The following is a 12,186-nucleotide window of genomic DNA, read 5'->3' as shown; positions in this document are numbered from 1 at the left end:
AATCTCCTTTGTCAAAATATCCAGAAGCTTTTTGAAATCAGAGATAGTTGTTATAATCTAAGAGGTATTAATCAATACAAAAAATCCAGAACAAGAACAAACATCAAGCAAAGATGTGTATCAGTAATAGGAGTTAATCTGTGGAATAAGCTTGAGATGGATCTGAAAATGAGTAAATCTTTGGACGAGTTCAAAAACAAATTCAAAAGATTAGTACAAAAAAACTACATAAAACAAAGTTGAGAAGATAAATTTTACATACTGGTACTTATAAAATATAGTAATACTATGGTTTGTTCTTGTTCTGGATTTTGAACAACTTATTGAATGTATTCAAGAAATGTGGTATATATAATGAATATGAGTCATTTGATATAAAAAGTAGAAAGAATAATGATACATATATACAAACCGAAAGGTGTATCAATAGATAAGCATAGTACACAAAAGGGTAAAAGTATTTGATGAAATTTAGATTTCTTCTTTTTCTTTGGTATTGGAAATGATCAATATACATTATTGCTCAAAAAGGGGTAGGACTAGATAAGTGGTATACTTCTTCCTACTCCTTTGAACATATAACTGTGATGATGTTTGTATTACTTACTTTTACTTTTATTTTCCTTTCATAATTTTTGTTTGCATTTTGTCATGTTATTGTATGTTTTATATATGTTCAATAAAACAAACAAACAAACATGCACGCAGCCAACCAAAGAAATTTGCTCAATGAGCTCATGTGTATAAAAATAATCAGAAAAATACCTCCGTGTTGCTACTGCAAACATTTGTTTAATGATTTTTTTTTTTTTTTTTTGCTCCTTCTCAATTGTGAACGTTTGCAGTATTATCTTTGGCAGTAGTCTAACGTCACAGAAAATGACCTAATTTTTGCCAAAGGTTTGTTTGTTTTCTTAAAAATAATAAGACCGTGAGTTCTGTATGTATGGCATGTGCTCTCATGCGGCAGATAAACTCAATTCAGTGCCGAGGACGTTTCTTAATGTTTTTTTTTTTTTTTAAAGAATCCAGGCGTTCAATCCCAGGTGTGTCTATGTATTATTTTTTTCCACATGGTAGGGTAAAGAAGGGTCTCAAAATGGCCGTTGATTTAATGCACTAATAACGTGTGCAGATGGAATTATTTGATGATTCTCGTGGGTCAACGAATTTGAAATGTGATTGGGTGAGGACGCCTCCCGCTGCTGATTCAGGTCCCCCCTCACATTCAATTGACATGGCAACCCAGACAGGCTTCCGCCATCTGATTGGAATGCGTGATTGTGTAATGACAACAATGGCGTCATGTCAACGTTTCATCTTGCTGAACACACACACACACACACAGTACACACACACACTAGTCTTCCTGCGCCGTGTTGCCGCGTGAAAGTGCGGCAGCTGCATGCGTGCGTCCGAGAGGCGACAGTACTTTAGCACTCGATCGTTTATGCCAGGGGTCGGCAACCCAAAATGTTGAAAGAGCCATATTGGACCAAAATAAACAAAAAACAAATATGTCTGGAGCGGCGAAAAAAATAAAAAGCCTCATAATGAAGGTTGAAAAAGCTCCAGGGAGCCACTGGGGGGCGCTAAAGAGCCGCATACGGCTCGAGAGCTGCGTGTTGCCGACCCCCGGTTTATGCCGACCGCACCGCCACTTGTGTGCTCGTTGACCGCTGTGGGAATTTGAAGTGGTGAGCACAGTTCGCAGTCGCCAGAAGAAAAACGAGCCTTTGATAATCAGCTTTTTTTTTTCATTCAAAAGCAACAATAGAGTAGAACAAAGTCCCAAATGCATATTTGCAAGCATTCTGCACAGAAACAAAATGACACCAACTTGATTCAGAAATAAAACGTGCGAGCGTTCAGGCTGAGTAGGGTCTGAGGGTTCGGGTGCAAAGTGCATTTTCTTGCTGATTGTCATTCATGCATGGTCCCGACCAAATAAAATAAATCAACAAACATGTTCCAAAGCGATGATCACGTACTTTCCAACTACGTGAATGGCAAATCGCTACTTTTACAGACAAAAGAATTCATTTCTCCAGCTTAGATGTTGTAAGACAAGAGATCCAATAAATTAGCTTCCTTCGAAGAAGAGTGTTGTTGCTGCCGCTGGGTCGTTAAGGTGCTTGTTTTTGAAAAGGGGGGGCGCTCAGGCGTCCCACGATGACCTGATCTGCGGCCTGTGGATCCTCATCTGCAAGGCGAGCACAGAACACACTGACGTCTCACACGCAGTTGCGAAACCAGACGGACGGATGGACATTTTTAGTCCGACTTACCTCTTGATCAGAGATAGGGAATCCGTTGGGGCGAAGCGATCCGTCATACCCGCGGGCCGCTCCGTCGAGCCTGTACATGCTCACGGCCGGGCTGGACCGGCCGGACTGTCTCGAGTCGTTGTGTTGGCGCATCGGCGGTGTCCGCAGCGGCGCGTCGTAGGGGAAGGTCGGGTTCAGGTGTCCTGAAACAAGCAAGCTCGTTGGCTGTACGCCACAGTATGCCTGCGCTATTTGAAATGCTATCTTTTGCTGATTTTTAAAGGTCTGGAAAGGCTGCTTTTCAATAAATTTGCGCGTTTCCAACGGCTGTCTCTTTTGAGGGGCCACAAGAGGGCGCCATGTTCTCATTCAGTCGCGCAGCCTGATGAAGAACGACGCAAAATCATATTCACTTCAAATTTACGTACAGAATATACTTGTCTGTGTGTGTGTGTGTATTCTTGGGAAGTGTAACTGTGTCGTTTTTTCCTTGAAGATGATAAACACCTAACATTCTATTGAAGTGAGTAGCAGTAATAATTGTCTACAAGGATCCGTCCCTCCCCCCGTAGCCCATTACTGTATTTTCTCAGGTCTGCTGAAATCTCATTAAGCAATGATTTTTATTTGATTTTTTTGTGGCTTGCATTGTAGAACCAGTTAGTGACGCAACGTGTCACACAACACCGAAGCCACACATCGTAAATAAGAGCAAGAAGCCATGGCAGAGAAAATTCCCAATTAAATCCCTGCATTTGTATGTGTTGCTTCTCCCCGTGTGTGGTAAAGTAGCAGTGGTTTGAAGGTTTACAAATACCTTTACGTCTATGGTCCATCATTTCCATCTTCAGTGTTTTGCTACATGTATTAGCATTAAGCTAGCAGACGTCACTTAATTGAAACCCTCAGGTTAAGTTGAACATTTCGCTGTATAAATATACATTATTTCATTTCCTCTTTGTGTTATGTAGCGAACGTCAACTGGTAGTGACAAAAGCCATCGGAGCACAGCACAACAAGACCGCTGGCTGGTTCAGAGATTTTAAACGGTGAGTAGGAAAGTTTTGCTACAGTAAAAGCAGAGATAGATGCCTTACCAGCATTAAAGGTGCCTGTCGAGAGTTTCTCGGATCGGGACCACTCGAATTCGTCGTTGAGCCAGTTGTTCACCAGCTTCTTTTTCATGTCTTTTTTCCTGGAGGTGGTGATTAGAACAATGTTTGTGGAATCCGACATGCACGCATGCGAAACTCAATGAAAACGGACAAATATGATAAAATGGCAGCCTAAAAGTAGTGTGCAGAAAGTAGAGACTGCGGTTTGTGTGGAAATTGCGCGTGAAGGCTGATTTGCTGATGCTGAAGGAATTGCTGGAGAATTAGAAGAAAACAAATCTAGAATGTGAGCATGGAAAAGTTAAAAACAGGACGAAAAAAAATTCAGAATCGTCGCCCTAATCGAATGGTGATTGCTGTAATCGCCGCCATGGATGCTTTTGGATCTTTGTGCTTTTTTTTCTACTGAGAATTCTCAAATACTAACATTGTTTGAAAAGGCCAATTGTTTTTTTGATTCCAAAGATGCGAGTGCATCAAATCGAATCGAATCGTTCCACTTTGAAAACTCGTTGGAGACCTACGTTTTGGAAGGAAATAGCACAGTTACAGTTGTGACAGGTTCATTCAAATAGACGTAAAATGACAACAAAGGCATTGCACTACACCCTCTTGAGGTGAGCTGTACCGTCTTGAATCAAACCGTAATCCCACTGAATTGCACCGAACAGAATCGTTCCACTTTCAAATCGAAGCGTCCTTGAATTGCCGCGTTCCTCACATATCGAAAATCGTATTGAGATCGTATTGAATTGTCTTGCACGCTCCTTATGTATATGCTAACACACATTAAAAACAAAAAAAGCTTCTCGGATGTCCTCTATTACTATTTTGACGAATGGAATGGTGTGAATCAGTTCAGAAATCTCCATGAGAGAGATTTCCAAAAGCCCAAAATGAAATCTTCTCACACTAATACCGTTGTTGTGGCCAAAGCCCACCGTACCTTGTCTGCTCTTTCTTGTTGATGATCACGTACGCGGTCAAGCCTGCCATGGTGGCTAGGAGACAAACCAGGGTGACCACCAAACCGGCATAGAAGGGAACTTTTTGGATAGGCAACCCGCAGTCAATGCCTAAGTACCACGTGGATCCCAAATCCTTACAACTGAAAACATGCGCAAAGACCAAGTCAGAATGTGGTGGTCGTGACACAAAAGTGTCGATAGCGAAGACAAATGAAATGCTCCACGAGGACTGACTTGCAAACGGCACCGACACCCGCGGAAACTCTGCACACTCCATCGTTGTTGCAGCGAAGAAAATCCGAGCCGTAACTTCTTTTGCATCGAGTGACGCACACCAGCATGTTGTTGTAGTCCACGGCCTTGTAGTGCTGGGCAATGTCCGGATCCAACACGTACGAGTTGCAAAGTGCTGGAGGGAGACGACGAGCAGAGGGCTTATCATTTCCAAGCTTCACACTCGCGACTGACTGAAATAGACTTACTGTTCCTATTCACTTCAGTCTCATTCACAATCGGTGTCTCTGTCACATTGTAGGGGCAAACTGAAAAAAAGAGGTGTTTTTATGATTCAGTATTTCATTTGTTGTCAGTCCCTCATTTGTTCAATATGTCCGCTTCATTTCTCCAGCATAAATTTACAACACAACTTAGGTGTCGACACTTTAGGAAGCGGGTGTCAAACGGCCGGTCTCCTCCATGTTGTAGATTTTTTTTTCTTCCTGCAACACACCTGACTCAAAAATCACGATCAGGCTCCTGCAGATGATCTGATAACTTAAGTCAGGTACGTTGAAGGATAGAAACATCTAAAATAAAAACACGCAGGATAGCGGCCCTCGAGGACCAGGGTTTGACATCTGTGCTCTCACGCTTGAGTAACAAGGACCACTTTCAAATTCATTTGAACTGGGTTGGAAGTCATTGCAGAGAAGCGAGCGCAGGTCAAATAAGATCTCAGAGTTGTCAGTCAACCGTAAACACGAATGGAGGCAACTGGGCTCTTGGTGGTTGTTGATATTTTTCATTTGCAATCCAAAAGGCTTCTTCACACATAAATGTAAAATCAGTGTGGAGTTGAAAAAGCTTTTTGAATTAAAGGTGAATTATCTTGAACAAGCAACACAAGTCCAGGGGGCTCCATTTGCGAATGACCATGACCTGGGTCACTTAGAGTCTCTCTTTTGGGATGGTTGACTCTTGCGAGACTTGCTGGAGCAGGCTGGTGACAGAGCCTTCACAATTATCCGACCCAGCGGTTGACTAAATTGACTGTAGGTCATTTGTAGTGTAGCAGCCCACCTGTTGTGCAGTTAATCAGCGTTTTCAGAGCCATATCGATCGTATCCACTTCGAACTGATATTCTTGGTCACCGATGTTCAGCTGGTTTGTGATCGACAAAACCACATCGTGGCTGACGTTGACGCTGAAACGCAACGCACGCAAAGCAAAAAATATTTCAACACAATTGGATGACGATCCTGAATTTCAGGGACGCTTGATTTTAAGCCCCCCAAAAAGGAAATAAATAAGTCATTTGTGTTGCAATCCACACTTATTGGTCACCATCCGTGTGCTTGTGTGTTTTTCCGTTGTCTAATTACCCTTGTGGTCTTGGTGTGACTCTGCGGGTGGCCGTAGCGTCGATGGCTAATCTGCGCTGCAATAAAGATAATCCTGTATTATTGTTCTTATCGACCAAGGCCGATGTGATATCCAATCTCAAAGATGGTTGGTTGGCTTTACCCGCTCCAGTGCAGAGGCCGAACGTCTCATCAACATTGGCGAGGCCACTCGGCTGAGAGAAACAAACATAAGCGTTTAGCCATCGGCCCGACTGCTGGTCAAGAAAATTTGATTTGTTGGACTGGCGTTACCTAACATTGGTTACCACCACTTTGACAAGTTTTTGCAGGCTTTTTTCTCGGTAAAAGTCCTCCATCTGAAAGAGTAACAATATCCTCAAATTAAAGAACCATCTCCATAGAAAACAAAACTCTCTCTGAAGAGAACATTGGATTGATATCTTTCAGTGCGCTAGATGTGAGTACGATTGGACGATTCCGGTGACTGTCTTTGTGTATACTCTGTGACAAATACACTTTGCGCAAATCTAAGCATGAGTCATGGAGTGTATGTGAATACACAGAATAGGCATTCAAATGGGGCACATGGTTACTGTATAGTTACTGAATAATGCACGAACGGAGTGCCGCTCCCCTCTTCTCAATTCACGTTTGAAAATAGAAATTTGCTTTGGACTTTAGCTTCAAAGGCGGAGTCCGCATCTTTGCTCTTCACTTGAACGTTTTCTCGACATGATCCAAACTATGCAAATCAACAAGACGGAACGAAACAGAAGGCTGTTGGGAAACAACACAAATTTGACGAGTACAATCAAATCGTGACGATGAACAACGCACATCTCCTCTCATGATCATCTCATGAACTTGTTAAGTGAGGACAGACTGCGATATGTTCACCTCCTTGATAAATTCATCAACGAAGTTTCTGTAATCCTTTGAGCTGGTGTTGTCGTAATTGGGGTTGTATTCCTGGTCGATCACCATTTGAATTTTCACCAACCGTTCGATGCGATCTGCAGTACACGGGCAACGCAATCAGGGCAAGGCAATATAGCATGTGGCCGCATGTTGCAGATGGAATTGCACATACCAAACTGTATGGTTTCGTTCAGGAACTGGCAAGCATTTCCATGGAATCCGCTGGCACAGTTGCAAATGCCGCCACTGAACGTTCCTCCGTTTTGGCAGTGAATTGTTGTTGTTGTCCCTGGAGCTAATGTGGTGGGTTTTGGTGTAGATATGGGATCTGATGAAGGTTCTGGTGTTGATGATGGTGGTACTGTACTCGCTGGGTCGGTGGTCTTGAGCTGCTCGGTTGTCCCCGGACTGGCTGGCTCGGTTGTGGCCGGACCGGCTGGGTCAGTTGTGGCCGGACCGGCTGGCTCGGTTGTCCCCGGACTGGCTGGCTCGGTGGTGCCTGGACCGGCTGGATCCGTTGTGGCCGGACCGGTTGGATTGGTTGTGGCTGGATCGGTTGTCCCCAGACTGGCTGGCTCGGTGGTGGCTGGACCCGCTGGATCCGTTGTGGCTGGATCGGTTGTCCCCAGACTGGCTGGCTCGGTGGTGGCTGGACCCGCTGGATCCGTTGTGGCTGGATCGGTTGTCCCCAGACTGGCTGGCTCGGTGGTGGCTGGACCCGCTGGATCCGTTGTGGCTGGATCGGTTGTCCCCAGACTGGCTGGCTCGGTGGTGGCTGGACCCGCTGGATCCGTTGTGGCTGGATCGGTTGTCCCCAGACTGGCTGGCTCGGTGGTGGCTGGACCCGCTGGATCCGTTGTGGCTGGATCGGTTGTCCCCAGACTGGCTGGCTCGGTGGTGGCTGGACCCGCTGGATCCGTTGTGGCTGGATCGGTTGTCCCCAGACTGGCTGGCTCGGTGGTGGCTGGACCCGCTGGATCCGTTGTGGCTGGATCGGTTGTCCCCAGACTGGCTGGCTCGGTGGTGGCTGGACCCGCTGGATCCGTTGTGGCTGGATCGGTTGTCCCCAGACTGGCTGGCTCGGTGGTGGCTGGACCCGCTGGATCCGTTGTGGCTGGATCGGTTGTCCCCAGACTGGCTGGCTCGGTGGTGGCTGGACCCGCTGGATCCGTTGTGGCTGGATCGGTTGTCCCCAGACTGGCTGGCTCGGTGGTGGCTGGACCCGCTGGATCCGTTGTGGCTGGATCGGTTGTCCCCAGACTGGCTGGCTCGGTGGTGGCTGGACCCGCTGGATCCGTTGTGGCTGGATCGGTTGTCCCCAGACTGGCTGGCTCGGTGGTGGCTGGACCCGCTGGATCCGTTGTGGCTGGATCGGTTGTCCCCAGACTGGCTGGCTCGGTGGTGGCTGGACCCGCTGGATCCGTTGTGGCTGGATCGGTTGTCCCCAGACTGGCTGGCTCGGTGGTGGCTGGACCCGCTGGATCCGTTGTGGCTGGATCGGTTGTCCCCAGACTGGCTGGCTCGGTGGTGGCTGGACCCGCTGGATCCGTTGTGGCTGGATCGGTTGTCCCCAGACTGGCTGGCTCGGTGGTGGCTGGACCCGCTGGATCCGTTGTGGCTGGATCGGTTGTCCCCAGACTGGCTGGCTCGGTGGTGGCTGGACCCGCTGGATCCGTTGTGGCTGGATCGGTTGTCCCCAGACTGGCTGGCTCGGTGGTGGCTGGACCCGCTGGATCCGTTGTGGCTGGATCGGTTGTCCCCAGACTGGCTGGCTCGGTGGTGGCTGGACCCGCTGGATCCGTTGTGGCTGGATCGGTTGTCCCCAGACTGGCTGGCTCGGTGGTGGCTGGACCCGCTGGATCCGTTGTGGCTGGATCGGTTGTCCCCAGACTGGCTGGCTCGGTGGTGGCTGGACCCGCTGGATCCGTTGTGGCTGGATCGGTTGTCCCCAGACTGGCTGGCTCGGTGGTGGCTGGACCCGCTGGATCCGTTGTGGCTGGATCGGTTGTCCCCAGACTGGCTGGCTCGGTGGTGGCTGGACCCGCTGGATCCGTTGTGGCTGGATCGGTTGTCCCCAGACTGGCTGGCTCGGTGGTGGCTGGACCCGCTGGATCCGTTGTGGCTGGATCGGTTGTCCCCAGACTGGCTGGCTCGGTGGTGGCTGGACCCGCTGGATCCGTTGTGGCTGGATCGGTTGTCCCCAGACTGGCTGGCTCGGTGGTGGCTGGACCCGCTGGATCCGTTGTGGCTGGATCGGTTGTCCCCAGACTGGCTGGCTCGGTGGTGGCTGGACCCGCTGGATCCGTTGTGGCTGGATCGGTTGTCCCCAGACTGGCTGGCTCGGTGGTGGCTGGACCCGCTGGATCCGTTGTGGCTGGATCGGTTGTCCCCAGACTGGCTGGCTCGGTGGTGGCTGGACCCGCTGGATCCGTTGTGGCTGGATCGGTTGTCCCCAGACTGGCTGGCTCGGTGGTGGCTGGACCCGCTGGATCCGTTGTGGCTGGATCGGTTGTCCCCAGACTGGCTGGCTCGGTGGTGGCTGGACCCGCTGGATCCGTTGTGGCTGGATCGGTTGTCCCCAGACTGGCTGGCTCGGTGGTGGCTGGACCCGCTGGATCCGTTGTGGCTGGATCGGTTGTCCCCAGACTGGCTGGCTCGGTGGTGGCTGGACCCGCTGGATCCGTTGTGGCTGGATCGGTTGTCCCCAGACTGGCTGGCTCGGTGGTGGCTGGACCCGCTGGATCCGTTGTGGCTGGATCGGTTGTCCCCAGACTGGCTGGCTCGGTGGTGGCTGGACCCGCTGGATCCGTTGTGGCTGGATCGGTTGTCCCCAGACTGGCTGGCTCGGTGGTGGCTGGACCCGCTGGATCCGTTGTGGCTGGATCGGTTGTCCCCAGACTGGCTGGCTCGGTGGTGGCTGGACCCGCTGGATCCGTTGTGGCTGGATCGGTTGTCCCCAGACTGGCTGGCTCGGTGGTGGCTGGACCCGCTGGATCCGTTGTGGCTGGATCGGTTGTCCCCAGACTGGCTGGCTCGGTGGTGGCTGGACCCGCTGGATCCGTTGTGGCTGGATCGGTTGTCCCCAGACTGGCTGGCTCGGTGGTGGCTGGACCCGCTGGATCCGTTGTGGCTGGATCGGTTGTCCCCAGACTGGCTGGCTCGGTGGTGGCTGGACCCGCTGGATCCGTTGTGGCTGGATCGGTTGTCCCCAGACTGGCTGGCTCGGTGGTGGCTGGACCCGCTGGATCCGTTGTGGCTGGATCGGTTGTCCCCAGACTGGCTGGCTCGGTGGTGGCTGGACCCGCTGGATCCGTTGTGGCTGGATCGGTTGTCCCCAGACTGGCTGGCTCGGTGGTGGCTGGACCCGCTGGATCCGTTGTGGCTGGATCGGTTGTCCCCAGACTGGCTGGCTCGGTGGTGGCTGGACCCGCTGGATCCGTTGTGGCTGGATCGGTTGTCCCCAGACTGGCTGGCTCGGTGGTGGCTGGACCCGCTGGATCCGTTGTGGCTGGATCGGTTGTCCCCAGACTGGCTGGCTCGGTGGTGGCTGGACCCGCTGGATCCGTTGTGGCTGGATCGGTTGTCCCCAGACTGGCTGGCTCGGTGGTGGCTGGACCCGCTGGATCCGTTGTGGCTGGATCGGTTGTCCCCAGACTGGCTGGCTCGGTGGTGGCTGGACCCGCTGGATCCGTTGTGGCTGGATCGGTTGTCCCCAGACTGGCTGGCTCGGTGGTGGCTGGACCCGCTGGATCCGTTGTGGCTGGATCGGTTGTCCCCAGACTGGCTGGCTCGGTGGTGGCTGGACCCGCTGGATCCGTTGTGGCTGGACCGGTTGGATCGGTTGTTGCCGGACCAGTTGGGTCCGTTGTGGCCGGACCGGCTGGGTCCATGGTCACACCCAGGTCTGGGGTAGCTCTCGAGATGGCATTTTCTGGTACATTGTAGTTTTCTATGCGATGAGGAACTGGAAGTAGAACAACACTGTAATTTAGTAGCCTGAAGTGAATTACTGTATTACTGTTGTACTGCAAATAATGGAAAGTGAATCGCCATCCATGCATCCATTTTCCGATCCGCCTTATCCTCGCAAGGGTCCCGGGGGGTACTGGGGCCTATCCCAGCCGTCTTTGGGCAGTAGGCAGGGGACACCCTGAACCGGTTGTCAGCCAATTGCAGGGCACACTGAGACGAACAACCATCCGCGCTCACACACACACGCGTAGGTACAATTTTGAGTGTTCAATCAGCCTGCCATGCATGTTTTTGGAATGTGGGAAGAAACCGGAGTACCCGGAGAAAACCTACGCAGGCCCGGGGAGGACATGCAAACTCCAAACACGAAGGCCGGAGCCGGGAGCGAATCCACGAACTCTGCACTGTGAGGTCGTTGCGCTAACCACTTGACCACTGGGCCGCCAAGGGTCATGTTTCAAAGAATATAAAAGGTATCAAAGGAATGTGTGTGTGTGTGTGTGTGTGTGTGTGTGGTGTCTGTCCAGGTGTGTGTGTGTGTTTGGGAGCGTCAAAGGGATTTGCAGGAGCCCAGGAGAGCTTTTGAGAATGCTTGACCGGCTGGGTCCATGGTCACACCCAGGTCTGGGGTAGCTCTCGAGATGGCATTTTCTGGTACATTGTAGTTTTCTATGCGATGAGGAACTGGAAGTAGAACAACACTGTAATTTAGTAGCCTGAAGTGAATTACTGTATTACTGTTGTACTGCAAATAATGGAAAGTGAATCGCCATCCATGCATCCATTTTCCGATCCGCCTTATCCTCGCAAGGGTCCCGGGGGGTACTGGGGCCTATCCCAGCCGTCTTTGGGCAGTAGGCAGGGGACACCCTGAACCGGTTGTCAGCCAATTGCAGGGCACACTGAGACGAACAAACATCTGCGCTCACACTCAAACCGAGGGACAATTTAGAGTTTTACATGAACCTGCCATGCATGTTTTTGGAAGGTGGGAGGAAACTGAAGTACCCGGAGAAAACGCATGCAGGCATGGGGAGAACATGCAAACTCCACACAGGTAGGCCCGAGCTGGAATCGAACCCTTCACCTCTGCACTGTGACGCTATCATCAGTGAAAGAAAAAAAGGGGACTCAATTAGAGAACTGTGATTCATATGAGACAATTCTATTTGATATCAATACAGTGGAGACACATTTTGAAAAAAAAAACCCTCACATAACATGCCAGAATTTCTTTCATTGGCTGGGTAAAAAAAAAAAAAAAAAAAAAAAAAAAGAAGAGGAAGAACTACAAGAGATCAAACTTCATATTGGAAAAAGTCCTGGTCGTCATGGCCTCTAAACAGAATTTCACCAATTGTA

The 12,186-nt window shown here is 50.2% G+C and overlaps 2 protein-coding genes across 2 annotated transcripts; both read right to left on the bottom strand.

The window, feature by feature from the left end:
* Window positions 1-1,735: 1,735 nt before the first annotated feature.
* On the bottom strand, window positions 1,736-7,412 carry LOC109516532 (uncharacterized). Its single transcript, XM_019871164.1, has 12 exons — window positions 7,025-7,412; window positions 6,832-6,947; window positions 6,226-6,290; window positions 6,095-6,146; window positions 5,953-6,008; window positions 5,650-5,774; window positions 4,833-4,892; window positions 4,585-4,759; window positions 4,329-4,490; window positions 3,365-3,462; window positions 2,289-2,470; window positions 1,736-2,203 (listed from the first exon to the last, which is right to left on the bottom strand). Exons 2-12 carry the CDS (start codon window positions 6,916-6,918, stop codon window positions 2,159-2,161), a joined length of 1,107 nt encoding a protein of 368 aa, XP_019726723.1. The 5' UTR covers window positions 6,919-6,947; window positions 7,025-7,412; the 3' UTR covers window positions 1,736-2,158.
* A 90-nt stretch (window positions 7,413-7,502) lies between these two features.
* On the bottom strand, window positions 7,503-8,693 carry LOC109516534 (proteoglycan 4-like; the record flags this gene model as incomplete). Its single annotated transcript, XM_019871169.1, has 1 exon — window positions 7,503-8,693. A coding segment is annotated over one exon (1,191 nt), but the record flags the coding sequence as incomplete, so codon positions are not given.
* Window positions 8,694-12,186: the final 3,493 nt, after the last annotated feature.

This window comes from Hippocampus comes, unplaced genomic scaffold (genome assembly GCF_001891065.2).
Source record: "Hippocampus comes isolate QL1 unplaced genomic scaffold, H_comes_QL1_v1.1 scaffold83, whole genome shotgun sequence".
Classification (NCBI taxonomy): Eukaryota; Metazoa; Chordata; class Actinopteri; order Syngnathiformes; family Syngnathidae; genus Hippocampus; species Hippocampus comes.
This window is presented reverse-complemented; position numbering and strand designations above follow the sequence as displayed.

Coding starts and splice junctions, on each gene's coding strand:
- LOC109516532 (XM_019871164.1), bottom strand. CDS start 6,918: ATGGTGATCGACCAGGAATACAACCCCAATTACGACAACACCAGCTCA. Junction 6,147..6,225: donor GTGGTGGTAACCAATGTTAG/GTAACGCCAGTC, acceptor TGTTTCTCTCAG/CCGAGTGGCCTCGCCAATGT. Junction 3,463..4,328: donor AACAAGAAAGAGCAGACAAG/GTACGGTGGGCT, acceptor CACCACCTCCAG/GAAAAAAGACATGAAAAAGA.